The 13706-nt window shown below is 41.8% G+C and overlaps 2 protein-coding genes and 1 non-coding gene across 3 annotated transcripts; 2 read left to right on the forward strand and 1 right to left on the reverse strand.

Moving 5' to 3' along the window:
• Positions 1 to 151: 151 nt before the first annotated feature.
• Positions 152 to 208, reverse strand: LOC131105757 (U7 small nuclear RNA). The gene has a single exon (XR_009119990.2). It is a non-coding gene; the product is annotated as a U7 small nuclear RNA (small nuclear RNA).
• Positions 209 to 802: 594 nt separating this feature from the next.
• On the forward strand, positions 803 to 6527 carry tpi1b (triosephosphate isomerase 1b). The gene is made up of 7 exons (XM_058053228.2): positions 803 to 1096; positions 2784 to 2907; positions 4200 to 4284; positions 4351 to 4483; positions 5648 to 5733; positions 5817 to 5904; positions 5974 to 6527. The coding sequence occupies exons 1-7, from the start codon at positions 988 to 990 to the stop codon at positions 6090 to 6092; spliced, it is 744 nt and encodes a 247-aa protein (XP_057909211.1). The 5' UTR covers positions 803 to 987; the 3' UTR covers positions 6093 to 6527.
• Positions 6528 to 7890: 1363 nt separating this feature from the next.
• LOC131105533 (uncharacterized) lies at positions 7891 to 9978 on the forward strand. The gene is made up of 2 exons (XM_058053718.2): positions 7891 to 8135; positions 8205 to 9978. The coding sequence occupies exons 1-2, from the start codon at positions 7973 to 7975 to the stop codon at positions 8852 to 8854; spliced, it is 813 nt and encodes a 270-aa protein (XP_057909701.2). The 5' UTR covers positions 7891 to 7972; the 3' UTR covers positions 8855 to 9978.
• The last annotated feature ends 3728 nt before the right edge of the window (positions 9979 to 13706 follow it).

Below are 13706 nucleotides of genomic sequence, written 5' to 3' on the forward strand. Positions count from 1 at the left end.
TCATACTTATTATGTCACGGTGTCAATGGCGGAGTTCCTTTGTCATAACCGAACCAGTAATGAGCTCCAGCTTTGCAACCTCAGAATTTTCGAAGAACCAAAAGTGCTTCTTTTAGTTCACAGACGCGGACTTTGTTTTCGACAGTGAAGTGAGGGCTTCTCTTTAAGAGAAACCTGCTGGACAAATATCTAAAGAGCATAAATTCCTTGTGTAATGTAAAGTCGACAGCGCTCTTATCACCCTCGACTCATACATTTTGGTCACGGTGTCAACAACTTTCTTTCTTTCTTTTTTTTAAAGCATTGAATTTCCACACAAGACTAAATCAAATTACTTTCATATACATATAACTGCTACATATAACACATTTGCGATAGTTTAGTTATTAAAACAATGACACGTTTTACTACATTCTAAATATTCAAATTTTAATCCCGAATCTACCAATCAGCTTGAAGAAGGCGTGCCATGAGGCACCGTAGCCAATCAAATAGCGTAACGTCACACATAGCCTGTGTTCGCTGTTGCAATGTTCATTGTCCAGGCTGTTTCTGTCAAAAATTGAGCTCGTGATGGAAAGGGAAGAAATCATATTTTATCTCATTTTGTGTATTGCGAATCAAAATCCAAATAGATGTGTTTTAGTATGAGCTTAAACTAACCATACAAATGTACAACTCCCAAAAGTTCATGATGGTTGCTGTTTATGCTAGTTATGATTGAGAAAGACACCTGTTTTTACGCATTGCACCCGAACGCCTCATGACATTCTGCTGTGCTCTTCCCCTTCCTCAAACATGGAGGCGCGTTTACGGGCGGTCTTCCACAAAACCAATGAAGCTATGCCGGAGGAGGGGTTAACTTTCCCGTCATTATAAATAGGTCGAATTCTCATTTGACTCTCGCTCTTCTCCCCAAAACAGAAGCAGGACATTGGAAGCGGTGTCGTCTTTAAATCTAGAGCAAAAACAACACATAACGCCAAAATGAGCAGGAAGTTCTTCGTCGGTGGAAACTGGAAGATGAACGGCGACAAGAAGAGCCTCGGAGAGCTCATTCAAACCTTGAATGCGGCCAATGTGGACCCTAATGTCGGTATGTGTTAGCTAGAGCATCGATTAAACAATATTTGGTCCTTATATAGTTTTGTGAAGCAATGTTGATTGAAACGTGAAAGTAACATGGCATGCTAAAATGGGGTCTTGTGTCACGTCCCTCAATGGAGAGTGTGTGCGTTCATGGCGGCACGTAGTCCATTGCTCTACCATGCACCTATTTACTGTCAAATACTTATCGTTCACATTGAGACCAACGAGAAATAGATTTGTGCTTTATTTATCTTCTGTTAAACCAGTCCAAACACTAGTGTCGCATGAATACACAACAAACAATCTTCGATTTAACCACGTTCTCTTGTAAGGTTCTCTCTTGTCTGATTTTTCTTGTGAGGCGTGAAGGGGACAGTTGTCAGCAGCCACTTTTTGCTGCAGACTGTAAAAAAAACACCAATATGACTCTGCTTTTACAGTGTTTTTTGCTTCTACAGTGTTTTTTGATGGCTTTTTTACACAAGTAAGGTCTGGTTTTTTTTCTGAACTTTTTTTTTCTACTCCTGCAAGTTATGCAACTGTTTTGCTCTGATTTTCCCAGAGGCCTGATCTCCCATCCTCTAATTTTCCTTGGACCTTGTTATGTCAGTGTACACTGTGAGGGCGTACTATCAATAGACCAATCGTAGAGTGCTTGTGCCCGATTCATACCCTGCAGTGTGACCGTAACCATTTGTGTGTTTCTTCATGAAGATGTGTCCTTTATAATGAATGTGCTTGCTCCTCTCACAAGTACTTAATAACAACTGCCACCTTGCACAATGAGCCTGAATGCAGGGGACAAATGAGTACACCATTACCATTAAACAGCCATGACCTCTGCAGTATTGCAAGCATGCCTGTGACCTTTGCAATGTTGAACTTTATGCAGGGAAATGACCTTTTACCAAAGCATCAATAGCAGTTTTAATATAGATGACCCGGGGCTACGGTTACAATTTGAATGGCACACTCTTACTGTACTCTGTCTGACCTCACCACACTGTGCTGCTTTTTAGATAGCATCCGAGTGTTTGCTCATGTAGAAATACACGATTCAGATTATCTGTGCAACGTTGCAGCATAAATCGCGACCCGTGTATAGGTGTGCATATAAGGCTATTTGGTGTGGAGGTGTTTAATTGGAAAGTAGAATGTTTTTTAACGGGCGTTTTCATGGACCCCAAAGTGTGCTTCACAGTTCTAAATTAAACTAATTATGGTCCGTAATATTCCATTTATATACACAAAGGGACGAGAAGTTACAAAGTCACAGGAGAGAACATGTACATAATATTAGGTGTCTAAATTCTCATTATTGTCTTGAAATATATGCTCTATAATTCCAGTTTATTTGGGTACTATTTCTGGTGGCATGTTGGAGCCTTTCATTCACAAAAAAAAACGAGTGGCCATGAGTTTTGAACGCGAGTGCAACCAAAATGTGTTTATTTATGTAAATATACGTATGTATATGTTATAAAAGATTAAGATATGCCTTTATTCGTCCCTCAGTGAGGAAATTTGTAATATAATATAATATAAATAATATAATATAATATTATATAATAATAATATATATATATAATAATATAAATGTATTTATTCATATAGACAATGGTCACCAAGCAAAATTAAAGCTTGCTGTATTCTTATGTGAAGTGACTTAAGAAAATGTATCTTTTCCTCAACAGAGGTTGTGTGCGGCGCCCCGTCTATCTACTTAGACTTTGCCAGGTCCAAACTGGACGCCAAGTTCGGCGTGGCTGCTCAGAACTGCTACAAAGTCCCCAAGGGGGCCTTCACTGGGGAGATCAGGTACATACCGCAGTGTCGTAGTTGAAATGGCTTTGGTTTAAATTGGACTTTTAATAAGTCCCTGACATGATTCGTCCACTTTACTTAAATGTTATATGTTTGTAATTATGTTCTACATCGTTTGATTTTTTAAAGTGAACGGTAAATTCAAAATAAATAAATTACATTTATAGCTCATGGTGCTAGCCATTTTGAACTAACTCACAGCTTAGCCTCATTTCCGGAAGTGATGTCATCATGGTGACATCTCTCAGCTAAATCAGAATAAACACATCTCCAGGTGGATCCGTTCTCACTTGGTTCAGTATATTTTTCATCAAAATAGTAGTCATGTCAAAACATTGTGTTGCTGCTGGATGTTCACAATATCAGAGTGAAACTGAAAGGTTTAAGGCAGGGGTCTCAAACTCAATTTACTTGGGGGCCACTGGAGCTCGGGTCTGGGTGAGACTGGGCCGCATGAGGTTTTCCAAAAAAAAACGCATTTATTAAAAACAAAAAAATTTAAAAAACGTTGCTTTGGTTCCAATTTTCTACAATAAAAGCTCTGATAAAACATTCCACTGTTCTCAAATATCTTACTTTTTATTTTTCTACACAAAATAAGATGAAAAATAAATAAACAAATCAAGAATAAAGAAAATCAATCAATCAGTAATAAATAAATATAATAATAATAATAAAACACCAAATAATAAAAACTTAAGAAACCACATATAGTTGGTGGGTAGACAAATTATTTTTTTCAGATTAAAATGAACAAAGCATTATTAGAGCCCTGTAGACATGACAAAACACGACTATAGTCACATTTATACTCTTTTTATTTACAACATATTGCGCAACTGCAGGGTCTTGAGACACATGCTAACTCGCAATCTAGAGAGCTAGCGACCTAAACGGTAGCCTTCAAGTTATTTCCTTTAAACTTAAATAGCCAAAAACTTACCACTTCCACACGGATCGGGAGGATAACTATTAACAGTTATTTAACCTTTAACATGAACATTAATCAAACGTAATAATTTTTTCTGGGTACATGATACCATACAGCATCCATATCAAACTTGCGCGGGGCCGCACTAACATTAAACTTTCATATCAAGGCGGGGGCCTCAAACTAGTGTCCTGCGGGCCACATTTGGCACATTTGGAATTGAAGCTGGACATTTTTGCAGATTTAGCATTAATGTAGAATATAATTACAAACAATATTTAACACATTTAAAGAAAGTGGCTGAATAATGTCAGGGAATCTATTAATACACGTAACTACACATGCGTGTCTTCAGCCCTGCGATGATCAAGGACTGTGGCGTCCACTGGGTTATACTGGGACACTCTGAGAGGCGTCACGTCTTCGGGGAGAGCGACGAGGTGAGTCTGTATGCACTATAAAGACGCTAAGTTGATTTACATTCCGCACTCTTTGCTCCCCATCAGCTCATCGGTCAGAAGACGGCCCACGCTCTGGAGAGCGGCCTTGGCGTGATTGCCTGCATTGGTGAGAAGTTGGATGAGAGAGAAGGCGGCATCACCGAGAAGGTTGTTTTTGCACAGACCAAGGTCATCGCAGGTAGTCTTGACAATCTTTTTCTTCCCCCCCACCCCCCACAGGAATTTTGAGGCTAATCAGGAAGTGAAAGGAATCTATCTATTTGTTTTGTTCCAAAAATGATAATTTTCTATAAACATAACTTAATCTGGGGCGGCACGGCGGTCTAGTGGTTAGCGCGCAGACCTCACAGCTAGGAGACCAGGGTTCAATTCCACCCTCGGCCATCTCTGTGTGGAGTTTTCTGTGGGTCCTCCGGTTTCCTCCCACATTCCAAAAACATGCTAGGTTAATTGGCGACTCCAAATCGTCCATAGGTATGAATGTGAGTGTGAATGGTTGTTTGTCTATATGTGCCCTGTGATTGGCTGGCCACCAGTCCAGGGTGTACCCCGCCTCTCACCCGAAGACAGCTGGGATAGGCTCCAGCACCCCCCGCGACCCTCGTGAGGATAAGCGTTAGAGAATGAATGAATGAATAACTTAATCTGTTATTGTACTTGATTCACCGTCAGCAGGGGCATATGATGCATTCAAGATACAGCCAGCAAGTAGGAAATATCCAATCTCCCAAAGCATTATCATAAAAAAACGTCTCAAAACTGCATTACGAGTACATTATAGTCAACTATAGTCAACGAGTGGTTAGCACACAGACCTCACAGCTAGGAGACCAGGGTTCAATTCCACCCTCGGCCATCTCTGTGTGGAGTTTGCATGTTCTCCCCGTGCATGCGTGGGTTTTCTCCGGGTACTCCGGTTTCCTCCCACATTCCAAAAACATGCTAGGTTAATTGGCGACTCCAAATTGTCCATAGGTATGAATGTGAGTGTGAATGGTTGTTTGTCTATATGTGCCCTGTGATTGGCTGGCCACCAGTCCAGGGTGTACCCCGCCTCTCGCTCGAAGACAGCTGGGATAGGCTCCAGCACCTCGTGAGGAAAAGCGGTAGAAAATGAATGGCACTTTTCCAAGTTGAGGAAATTTTCCGGCTTTCTGAACTGCAGAAAGATTTTAGGATTTATTTTTGTATGATGTTTCACTATTCACTATATTGTTCAGTGCTGCCTCATTCTTGTGAGAGCGTACACTGGAGATTGCAGAAACTTGAATGTCTGAATGTAGATTTTGTTCTTCAGAGTTGAAATTCTGATGTTTGGAGGTCTTATCTTTTTTCCTTCCAGATAATGTAAAGGACTGGAGCAAGGTGGTGCTTGCCTATGAACCCGTGTGGGCCATCGGCACGGGCAAGACCGCCTCCCCCCAGCAGGTAAACACAGACAACCACAAATGTTTGCTATCTCTCCCTGACGCCTACAATGGTCTAACGTCTCCTGTGTTGGACTCTCCCAGGCTCAGGAGGTCCATGAGAAGCTGAGGGCATGGCTGAAGACCAACGTGTCTGAAGCTGTCGCCAACTCTGTGAGGATCATCTACGGAGGTACCTTGAACTCAAAATAAAAATCACATCATCCTGCCTCCGTCTTATCTCGACATTCTTCTCCTCCAGGTTCTGTGACCGGCGGAACCTGCAAGGAACTTGGCTCCCAGAAGGATGTGGATGGTTTCCTTGTGGGCGGAGCCTCCCTCAAGCCAGAGTTTGTCGACATTATTAACGCCAAGATTTAAAAAGCAACCATGTTGGATAATCCATCAACTTTCAACACTTAGTCCTCCTCCTCTTTTTTTTTTTTTTTTTTTTTTATTCAAAGTGTGTAACGCCGTCATTCCCTCCTTGTATTTCACTTCCTTGTGAGGAAAAGGAGCAGCTTGGCACGTGCACTGAGGTCGTCCGTGTGCATCAAAACACCGACCATTACGCCTTTTTACTCAAACAGGAGGCTCTGTGCCATCACCGCTCTGTGTCTCAAATTGATTTGCCTTTTATTAATATCTGTGTTGCATCTCTGGTGCTCTGTGACTTGTTCCTAACTTGTAGTTGTGCTCTCACTTTGCTAAGAGGAGGCAGGTCCATTACGTGCCCATTCATGTTGTGTGTCATGGCGGATGAGCTTTTGAGGGTGAGGAAACTGTAAGAAAACAATAAACCATTCAGAGACTGTATTTGGTGTGTTGTTTTTCTACATTTAATGTGGTTACATAAGACACTCAGACTAATGTGCATGTTCATGAATAGACTATGGTGATCCTTTTAGATTCTCTGGGTTCCACTGAGCAGGTCATATTTCAGTAGCGAGTGCTCCACTATTTGATGTATGCAAGAATGGAGCGTTCTCCCAATTTAGAAACACAAATGAGTAACCACAAACATAAAAGAAAAACACACACAAAAAGAAGCCATTTTAATTGGTTTTATAGTAAAATCCAAATACTGCATGACATCCTCTATCAGAAAAATAGTATTAAGGAACAATCTTTACAGTACTATGTTAGTATTGTTCGTGTTCATTGTCATGCAGTATGTAGAAATTACAACAAATTATCTTAAACTGGCACGGCGAATGAGTGGTTAGCGCACAGACCTCACAGCTAAGACACCAGGGTTCAATTCCACTCTCGGCCATCTCTGTGTGGAGTTTGCATGTTCTCCCCGTGCATGCGTGGGTTTTCTCCGGGTACTCCGGTTTCCTCCCACATTCCAAAAACATGCTAGGTTAATTGTCCATAGGTATGAATGTGAGTGTGAATGGTTGTTTGTCTATATGTGCCCTGTGATTGGCTGGTGACCAGTCCAGGGTGTACCCCGCCTTTCGCCCGAAGACAGCTGGGATAGGCTCCACCAACCCCCGCGACCCTAATGAAGATAAGCGGTAGAAAATGAATGAATGAATGAATGAATGAATATCTAAACTAGGCTGCACGGCGGACGAGTGGTTAGCACGCAGGCCTCATAGCTAAGAGACCAGAGTTCAATTCCACCCTCGACCATTTCTGTGTGGCGTTTGCATGTGTGGGTTTTCTCCGGGTACTCCGGTTTCCTCCCACATTCCAAAAACATGCTAGGTTAATTGGCGACTCCAAATTGTCCATAGGTATGAATGTGAGTGTGAATGGTTGTTTGTCTGTATGTGCCCTGTGATTGGCTGGCGACCAGTCCAGGGTGTACCCCGCCTCTGGCCCAAAGACAGCTGGTATAGTCTCCAGCACCCCCCGCGACCCTCGTGAGGAAAAGCTGAATGAATATATTAAGCTGTTCTAATGGTTTAATTTGTTTTACCTTTTCAGTCAATAATTATTGGTAAAACTTACTAATTGGTCACAAAATACACATATACAACCTAAAAAGATCACAACCCTGCTGGAAATTATACAAATGAGCAATTAAAAGGATAATATTAAATATTTGTTCTTATTGGGATTGTCAAATTTTGATGTAGTAGCACTTCCACATCGTTAGATGGCAGCACGTAGATTTGCAGTACACTCATCTACTCACTCGAGCTCATTTCCGTATTTACAAGCGAAGCGTGACGTTCAGGGTCTCGTAAAATACGGCTTTGAGGCGCAAATTCGCTCATTTTAAAATTTCCACTCCGGGTGCGACCACAATGATGTCTTTAAAGGCTTTTCTCAACGAGAGACTGTTGGCGGTGGCGGATGAGATATTCGGGGCCGTCGAGAAGACAATAGACGAGTACAAAGAGGAGATTTGCCGTATGAAGGACCTGGAAATCGGTCGCCTTAGAATGCAGCTGAGGCTCCTGAAGCCAGGTTAGTGTGAATTTAATATGTATATAATAATAATATATTACATTGTATATATTTTATTCTTCTATTTAGATCCATTGATCGGTGTCCAGCTGCAGGAGCACACACGTTACCCCCTGCCTCCTCCTCCTCCTCTTTCTCCTCCTCCTCCTCCTCCTCCACAACAGCAACAGAATGATGCAGCAGCAGACATGGTGGCCCCACACAGTGCAGAAGAAGCCAGCAGCAGCAACTTGGAGCAACCCAGGGAGCCTGCTCGAGTGAAGACAGAGCCCCACAGGAACCACAAGGAGTTCTGGCTGGGCCATAGCTCAGAGGAACAACTGGAGGATCTGGAGTCGGACATAAAAGACTTCATGTCCTCTGCTTCCAATGTGAAGAACAGTCTCCAGGACTTCCCTTCATTGCCCTTTTATTTGTACCACAACAACATCGGGGAGGAAGCCAAAGAGAAGCCGTACAGCTGCAGTGTTTGCGAGAAGCGATTCGCCAACTGCTCTCACCTGGCGGCTCACATCAGGACGCACACGGGCGAGAGGCCCTACAGGTGTGACATATGCAGGAAGAGCTTTGTCACCACCAGTGCCCTCAACAGGCACCAGACCATACACACCGAGGGCAAACACTACGTGTGCATTTACTGCAGTAAAGCCTTTAAATGGATGGAGTCTCTGGGCAGGCATGTGAGGATTGCGCACAAGAGACTTAACGTCCCTGAATGACCTCAATTTAATCGAAATATAAACATATGTAGTTAGTTTACATTTATACGCATTCGGCCAGGTTCAAGTGGGGATTCAAAATGGACTAGTCGTAAACAGAATAATCCATCCATGGCTTCATTAGGGTTATCAGTGAGCTGACCTTGGCTGAATTTTTGGGCTGAAAGGTAGGGTACTGCCTGGACTGGGCGCCATTTAGGGTATTTGCACCTATGGAATGTACAATTTAAACTAACATGCATGTATTTGGACGTTGGGAAGAAACCGGACAGGGAGAACAAAGCGAATTTCGCAGAAAGATGTTCCAACGGGGGCGGCACAGTGGTCGAGTGGTTAGCGCGCAGACCTCACAGCTACGAAACCAGGGTTCAATTCCATCCTCGGCCATCTCTGTGTGGAGTTTGCATGTTCATGCGTGGGTTTTCTTCGGGTACTCCGGTTTCCTCCCACATTCCAAAAACATGCTAGGTTTATTGGCGACTCCAAATTGTCCATAGGTATGAATGTGAGTGTGAATGGTTGTTTGTCTACCCCGCCTCTCGCCCAAAGACAGCTGGGATAGGCTCCAGCATCCCCCGCAACCCTTGTGAGGAAAAGCGGTAGAAAATGAATGAATGAATGTTCCAACGGAAATTTGGACCCAGGCTGTGAGGCTGACATGCTAGCCGCTATGCCACAGTGCGGCCTTAACATAATGATAATAATCCATTCAGCCATTTTCTGCCCCGCTTGTCCTTGTTTATGTTCCCGGTGAGCTTCCCTCAGTGGCATCAAACAGTAATCCATACTCTCTCTCGGTGCAATGAAATACAACACATCCATAGCGAGTGAACGCATCCCATAAGTCAACAAATAAGCGCTAAACATAACATGTTTAAAACTTTTATTAAGTGTTGTTTGGGCTTTTTTGTATAAGCTATGCATCTGGCTATCTGGTGGGCCACACGAACACACTTGGCGGACCTGATGTGGCCCATGGGCCACAGTTTGCCCACCACTCTTGTTGACCCTTGTTCTAACCACAATTCCACTGTGCTGCCCTAAATATAATAGTAATAATCTTAGGATAGAATATAATGATAAAATGGAAAAAGTGGCATTTATTTAAGAAAGCGGTGTATTGTTCTCCAGTAATAGTTTAGGCTTTAAAATCATGTTCTATAAATAACCATCAACGGGTGCAAACTGTAGTGTTTGTTTTGAATGTTGAGAATATGTGCATTTTGTCAAGGCTAACGCCAATAAAAGATGTAACTGTGTAATCATTATGAAAATGTTTTTACTTGGCTTTTAATTCCGCTTTGGCCCCTTGCGTTGATAGCATGTCAGTTTCCCTTTGATCCGCTAGGTGGCAGCAGCGGCACGCCATTGACAAGCTACGGTATTTGTTGAAAAAAAAGAGAAACTCAATATGAGCGTCACTTCCTGGATAGCAGACTTCTTACAATCAAAGGTTTAAAAATAGAAATGAGGTAAGGTAACCCCTTTATGGATTGATTTTTGACCAGAAATGAGGCAGCTGTAGTATTGTACAACTAAAACATTTTAGTATTAACAGCAAAAACACTAAACGTTGATTAGGAACACCCTGCCTGCACTAGCAAATGATACTGAATTTTGTAGTTTCCTATTTCCTAATGGCCTAATATCTAATTTCTTATCTCCCCTCATCTCTCTATTTCCCACCCTTCCATTATTTTACTTTATTTTATTAGCCTTTAGTGTCACCTATAAAAAATACCTATAAAATTTGCTTTGCTTTATTTTACTTCATCTAATCTCTTTAGTGCACAGTTTAACAAATCATCCAATTGTTTACTTTAGTGGAGCCTAAAACAGGTTAAAGACACTATACATAAATAATATGAGTGCCGAGGTAGCAATTGGAAACAAAGACTAAAAACTTTGAAAGTTTTACTTGCCACCAAGCCTGAGCTCGCGCACAAGTATTAGCAAGTTTAAGCTAACTGTGTTAGCTTCGTTTAGCGGAGCATGCTAATGCTGTTGTGTGTGTGCCACTCTGTAAGTGTTGTGCTTCCGTGCTTCTTAATGTAACAGAGCGTTTTTGTATGGCCGCTGACTTCGACTAAGTTGTGTGTGAAATAGGGATGGCAGCCACAGTCGCAAAAAGCATTTAGATAGCTCTCCCGCGTAGCCATAGTGAAAACACATTTTCAACACACATCACACTTCCGGCCTTCAAAATAAGAGCAGCGCACATCCGGTCTCATAGAGGTCATAAAATAAGGGCGTCATAAAAGTAAAGCTATTTAATTGCATCTGCAAGTATGTCTTTTTTAACCACAAGCACGGATATGATATGATAACAAAATCTACCGTGAGAAAAGTGTAAAAAGTAGAAAACAGAATTTGAAACAAAATAAAACACATTTCATAGGGCCCTCCCTATGTAGATGGTTCACATTTTTTTAAGTAATGCTATTATTTTATGTAATTAGAAAAGATTGTATTTGATCTCCTCATGGCAGAGAGCCCTCACTGTGGTCCTCTTTCAACTGTTATAGATAACGACTTGAAGATGTTCACCAATCATTCAAGGAGATCCTCTATGGATCATCTTCAGTGGGGCTGAAGTACTGAGAGATGCACTTGAGATGGCGCTTGAAAAAGACAACACACTCAGCTGCTCAGTGAGTTCCATGTGATGGTGATTCTGCTAAAGATGAACGAGATTCACTTTTCTTCATTGACTATAATTCTACTATCCCTCGCTGTAGCATGTGACAATGACGGTAACAGTCAGAGCCTGAAGACTCCTTTTTAGTTCATATGGGCAACAACGTGTCTCCACAGTGTGGCCCGGCTATGTGCAGTCAAGTTGTTATTGGCCACGGGGCGACCGTTATTGAGTTTGACGGCTCCACTGGGAGGAGAGGCATGACTGTGGAGCTGTTGCATCAGCTCGAGGATGCAGCAATGTGTTCTTTGTGTCACACCAAGCATGTCAACATAGTCTGTGGGACCGTTTAGAGACTGTCCTGCTGCATTTATAGCACGTTTTATATATGACGAATGAATCAGGAAATGCAGACGTTCACAAATTGGCCTTATTTTGTGCTGAGTCATTGCTTGGTGATTAAAATTTATGGCCATAATAAATTACATTATTTGTTTATTAGCATATTGCACCAATTAACCACAACATTAAGTACACCTGCAAAACAAATGGGCTCAGTCAAAGTAGTATTTGTATTTTTTTTAAGGAAATTCAGTTTTCACTCTCCATGTGCATCCACATGTATTCATGTTTCATCTTCTCCTTTCACAATGCCCTTAGCCTTCCTCACTGATGAAGTGCTAAGAATATCACAGGCAGATGTGATGTCATCAGTGGGGGACAATCACATTCATCCTGCCAGAATTCTCGTGTACATTACGTTGACACACTTATTCAAGGTGACTTTTGTGACACACTACCTGCATACCTTATCATATACTCTATGTCCTATCATCATACCATATCTTCACAGTCTTCAGGCAGTCAGTCGTCATACAAGACGTCATTGTATTTTGTAGGCCTGTTCACCATAGAGGACAAACGGGACAGGGTATATCATAATCACTGGGCTGTGTTCTTTCTTTCCTTTACTTTCTTTCTTCAGGTGACTAAAAAGGGTGAAAGGAAAAAAACTTGTGAAATAGGAACTGCATTTTTGGGGGGGAATTTAACCCATCATTCGCTTTCCCTTTTATGTGCATTCTAGTGAGAGAAAATGAGTTAATATGACCCAGCTAAGAATGGACGTCATAAGAAATACGTATTTTGACGCTAAGGCCCTCACAAAAAAATACACCAACGGCATCATTTACATAACGGACTTCTATATTAACCAAGCTACAAAGATATTGTTATTGTAGCAGCTGACATGAAAAATTATATTTATCTGGCGGACTAACACGACGCCTCGCTAGCTTGTGTCATCGTCAGTCACAGACAGAAGAGTGGATACCTAGTGCTCAATTTCGCTAAGAAGACTCAACAAGAGGCTTGTTTGCTGTCAGCATTTTTTTACCTGACGACCGGAGCACATGTCTTGTGCTGGAAGACACAGCCATGCCAAGGAGAGTGTGCATGTAGCTGTATCTATGCTGCTATGCTGTTATTGACGGAAGTAGCGTAAGCTATATGCACGATGTGAAATCAATGCGCCTAGGAAAGACGTTTCGGTAATGTTTTAAATCATCACAATGGCAAATACAAGTATTAGATGTTATCATCAATGTACCTGCTGTTGCTATAAAATAATAATAATAATAATAAAATGCTGTGAGGGTTGTTTTTTAGAGGGCTTCATAGTCGAAATAGGTGTGCCCCAATTATGTGCATTGTTAGCTAGCTCGTATTAACTCATTTTCTGGCGTTTCTTCTTAGCATGAAAACATGGGGTAGTAATAATAACAATAATAATTGCTGTGCATTGTTTGTATTGGTGCCATTTTGGCCACTCAAGGACACCATACAGAGTGTAAATAACGCTATGTTTCAACAGCAGTTAGGCAACTAATTTAGAAAAACGGGAAACATAAATAACTTAATTATGTTTTGTAGGACGTTTGACCTTAGAGGACAATGGGGCAGAGCATACTATAATAAGAAAAAAGAGGAAGACTGTAGTTTGTTCTGCAGTATCTGAAGGCCCCCGTTCAGTGATCCGTGTCCGTTTGAAGGAGGTTCCTGTGTGCCAGACATGGCAAGAAACACATCACGCCTTGGAGCTTTCAGCAGCGCTGTCCGTAAATCGTACTCTCGCAGCTCCTCCTCCATTTTTTCCCCCCCCTCTCTTTTCATTTTTACAGTTCACTATGGAATGCCAAGTCTACAGGGCTGCTG

Source organism: Doryrhamphus excisus, linkage group LG5, assembly GCF_037039965.1.
Source record: "Doryrhamphus excisus strain RoL-2023G ecotype Guam linkage group LG5, RoL_Dexc_Guam_v1.1, whole genome shotgun sequence".
NCBI lineage: Eukaryota > Metazoa > Chordata > Actinopteri > Syngnathiformes > Syngnathidae > Doryrhamphus > Doryrhamphus excisus.

Excerpts from the sequence above, each read along its gene's own strand:
- tpi1b (XM_058053228.2), top strand. The coding sequence starts at position 988 with ATGAGCAGGAAGTTCTTCGTCGGTGGAAACTGGAAGATGAACGGCGAC. Across the intron at positions 2,908-4,199 it reads GCCTTCACTGGGGAGATCAG|CCCTGCGATGATCAAGGACT; the intron begins GTACATACCGCA and ends GCGTGTCTTCAG. Across the intron at positions 4,285-4,350 it reads TCTTCGGGGAGAGCGACGAG|CTCATCGGTCAGAAGACGGC; the intron begins GTGAGTCTGTAT and ends GCTCCCCATCAG.
- LOC131105533 (XM_058053718.2), top strand. The coding sequence starts at position 7,973 with ATGATGTCTTTAAAGGCTTTTCTCAACGAGAGACTGTTGGCGGTGGCG. Across the intron at positions 8,136-8,204 it reads GCTGAGGCTCCTGAAGCCAG|ATCCATTGATCGGTGTCCAG; the intron begins GTTAGTGTGAAT and ends TCTTCTATTTAG.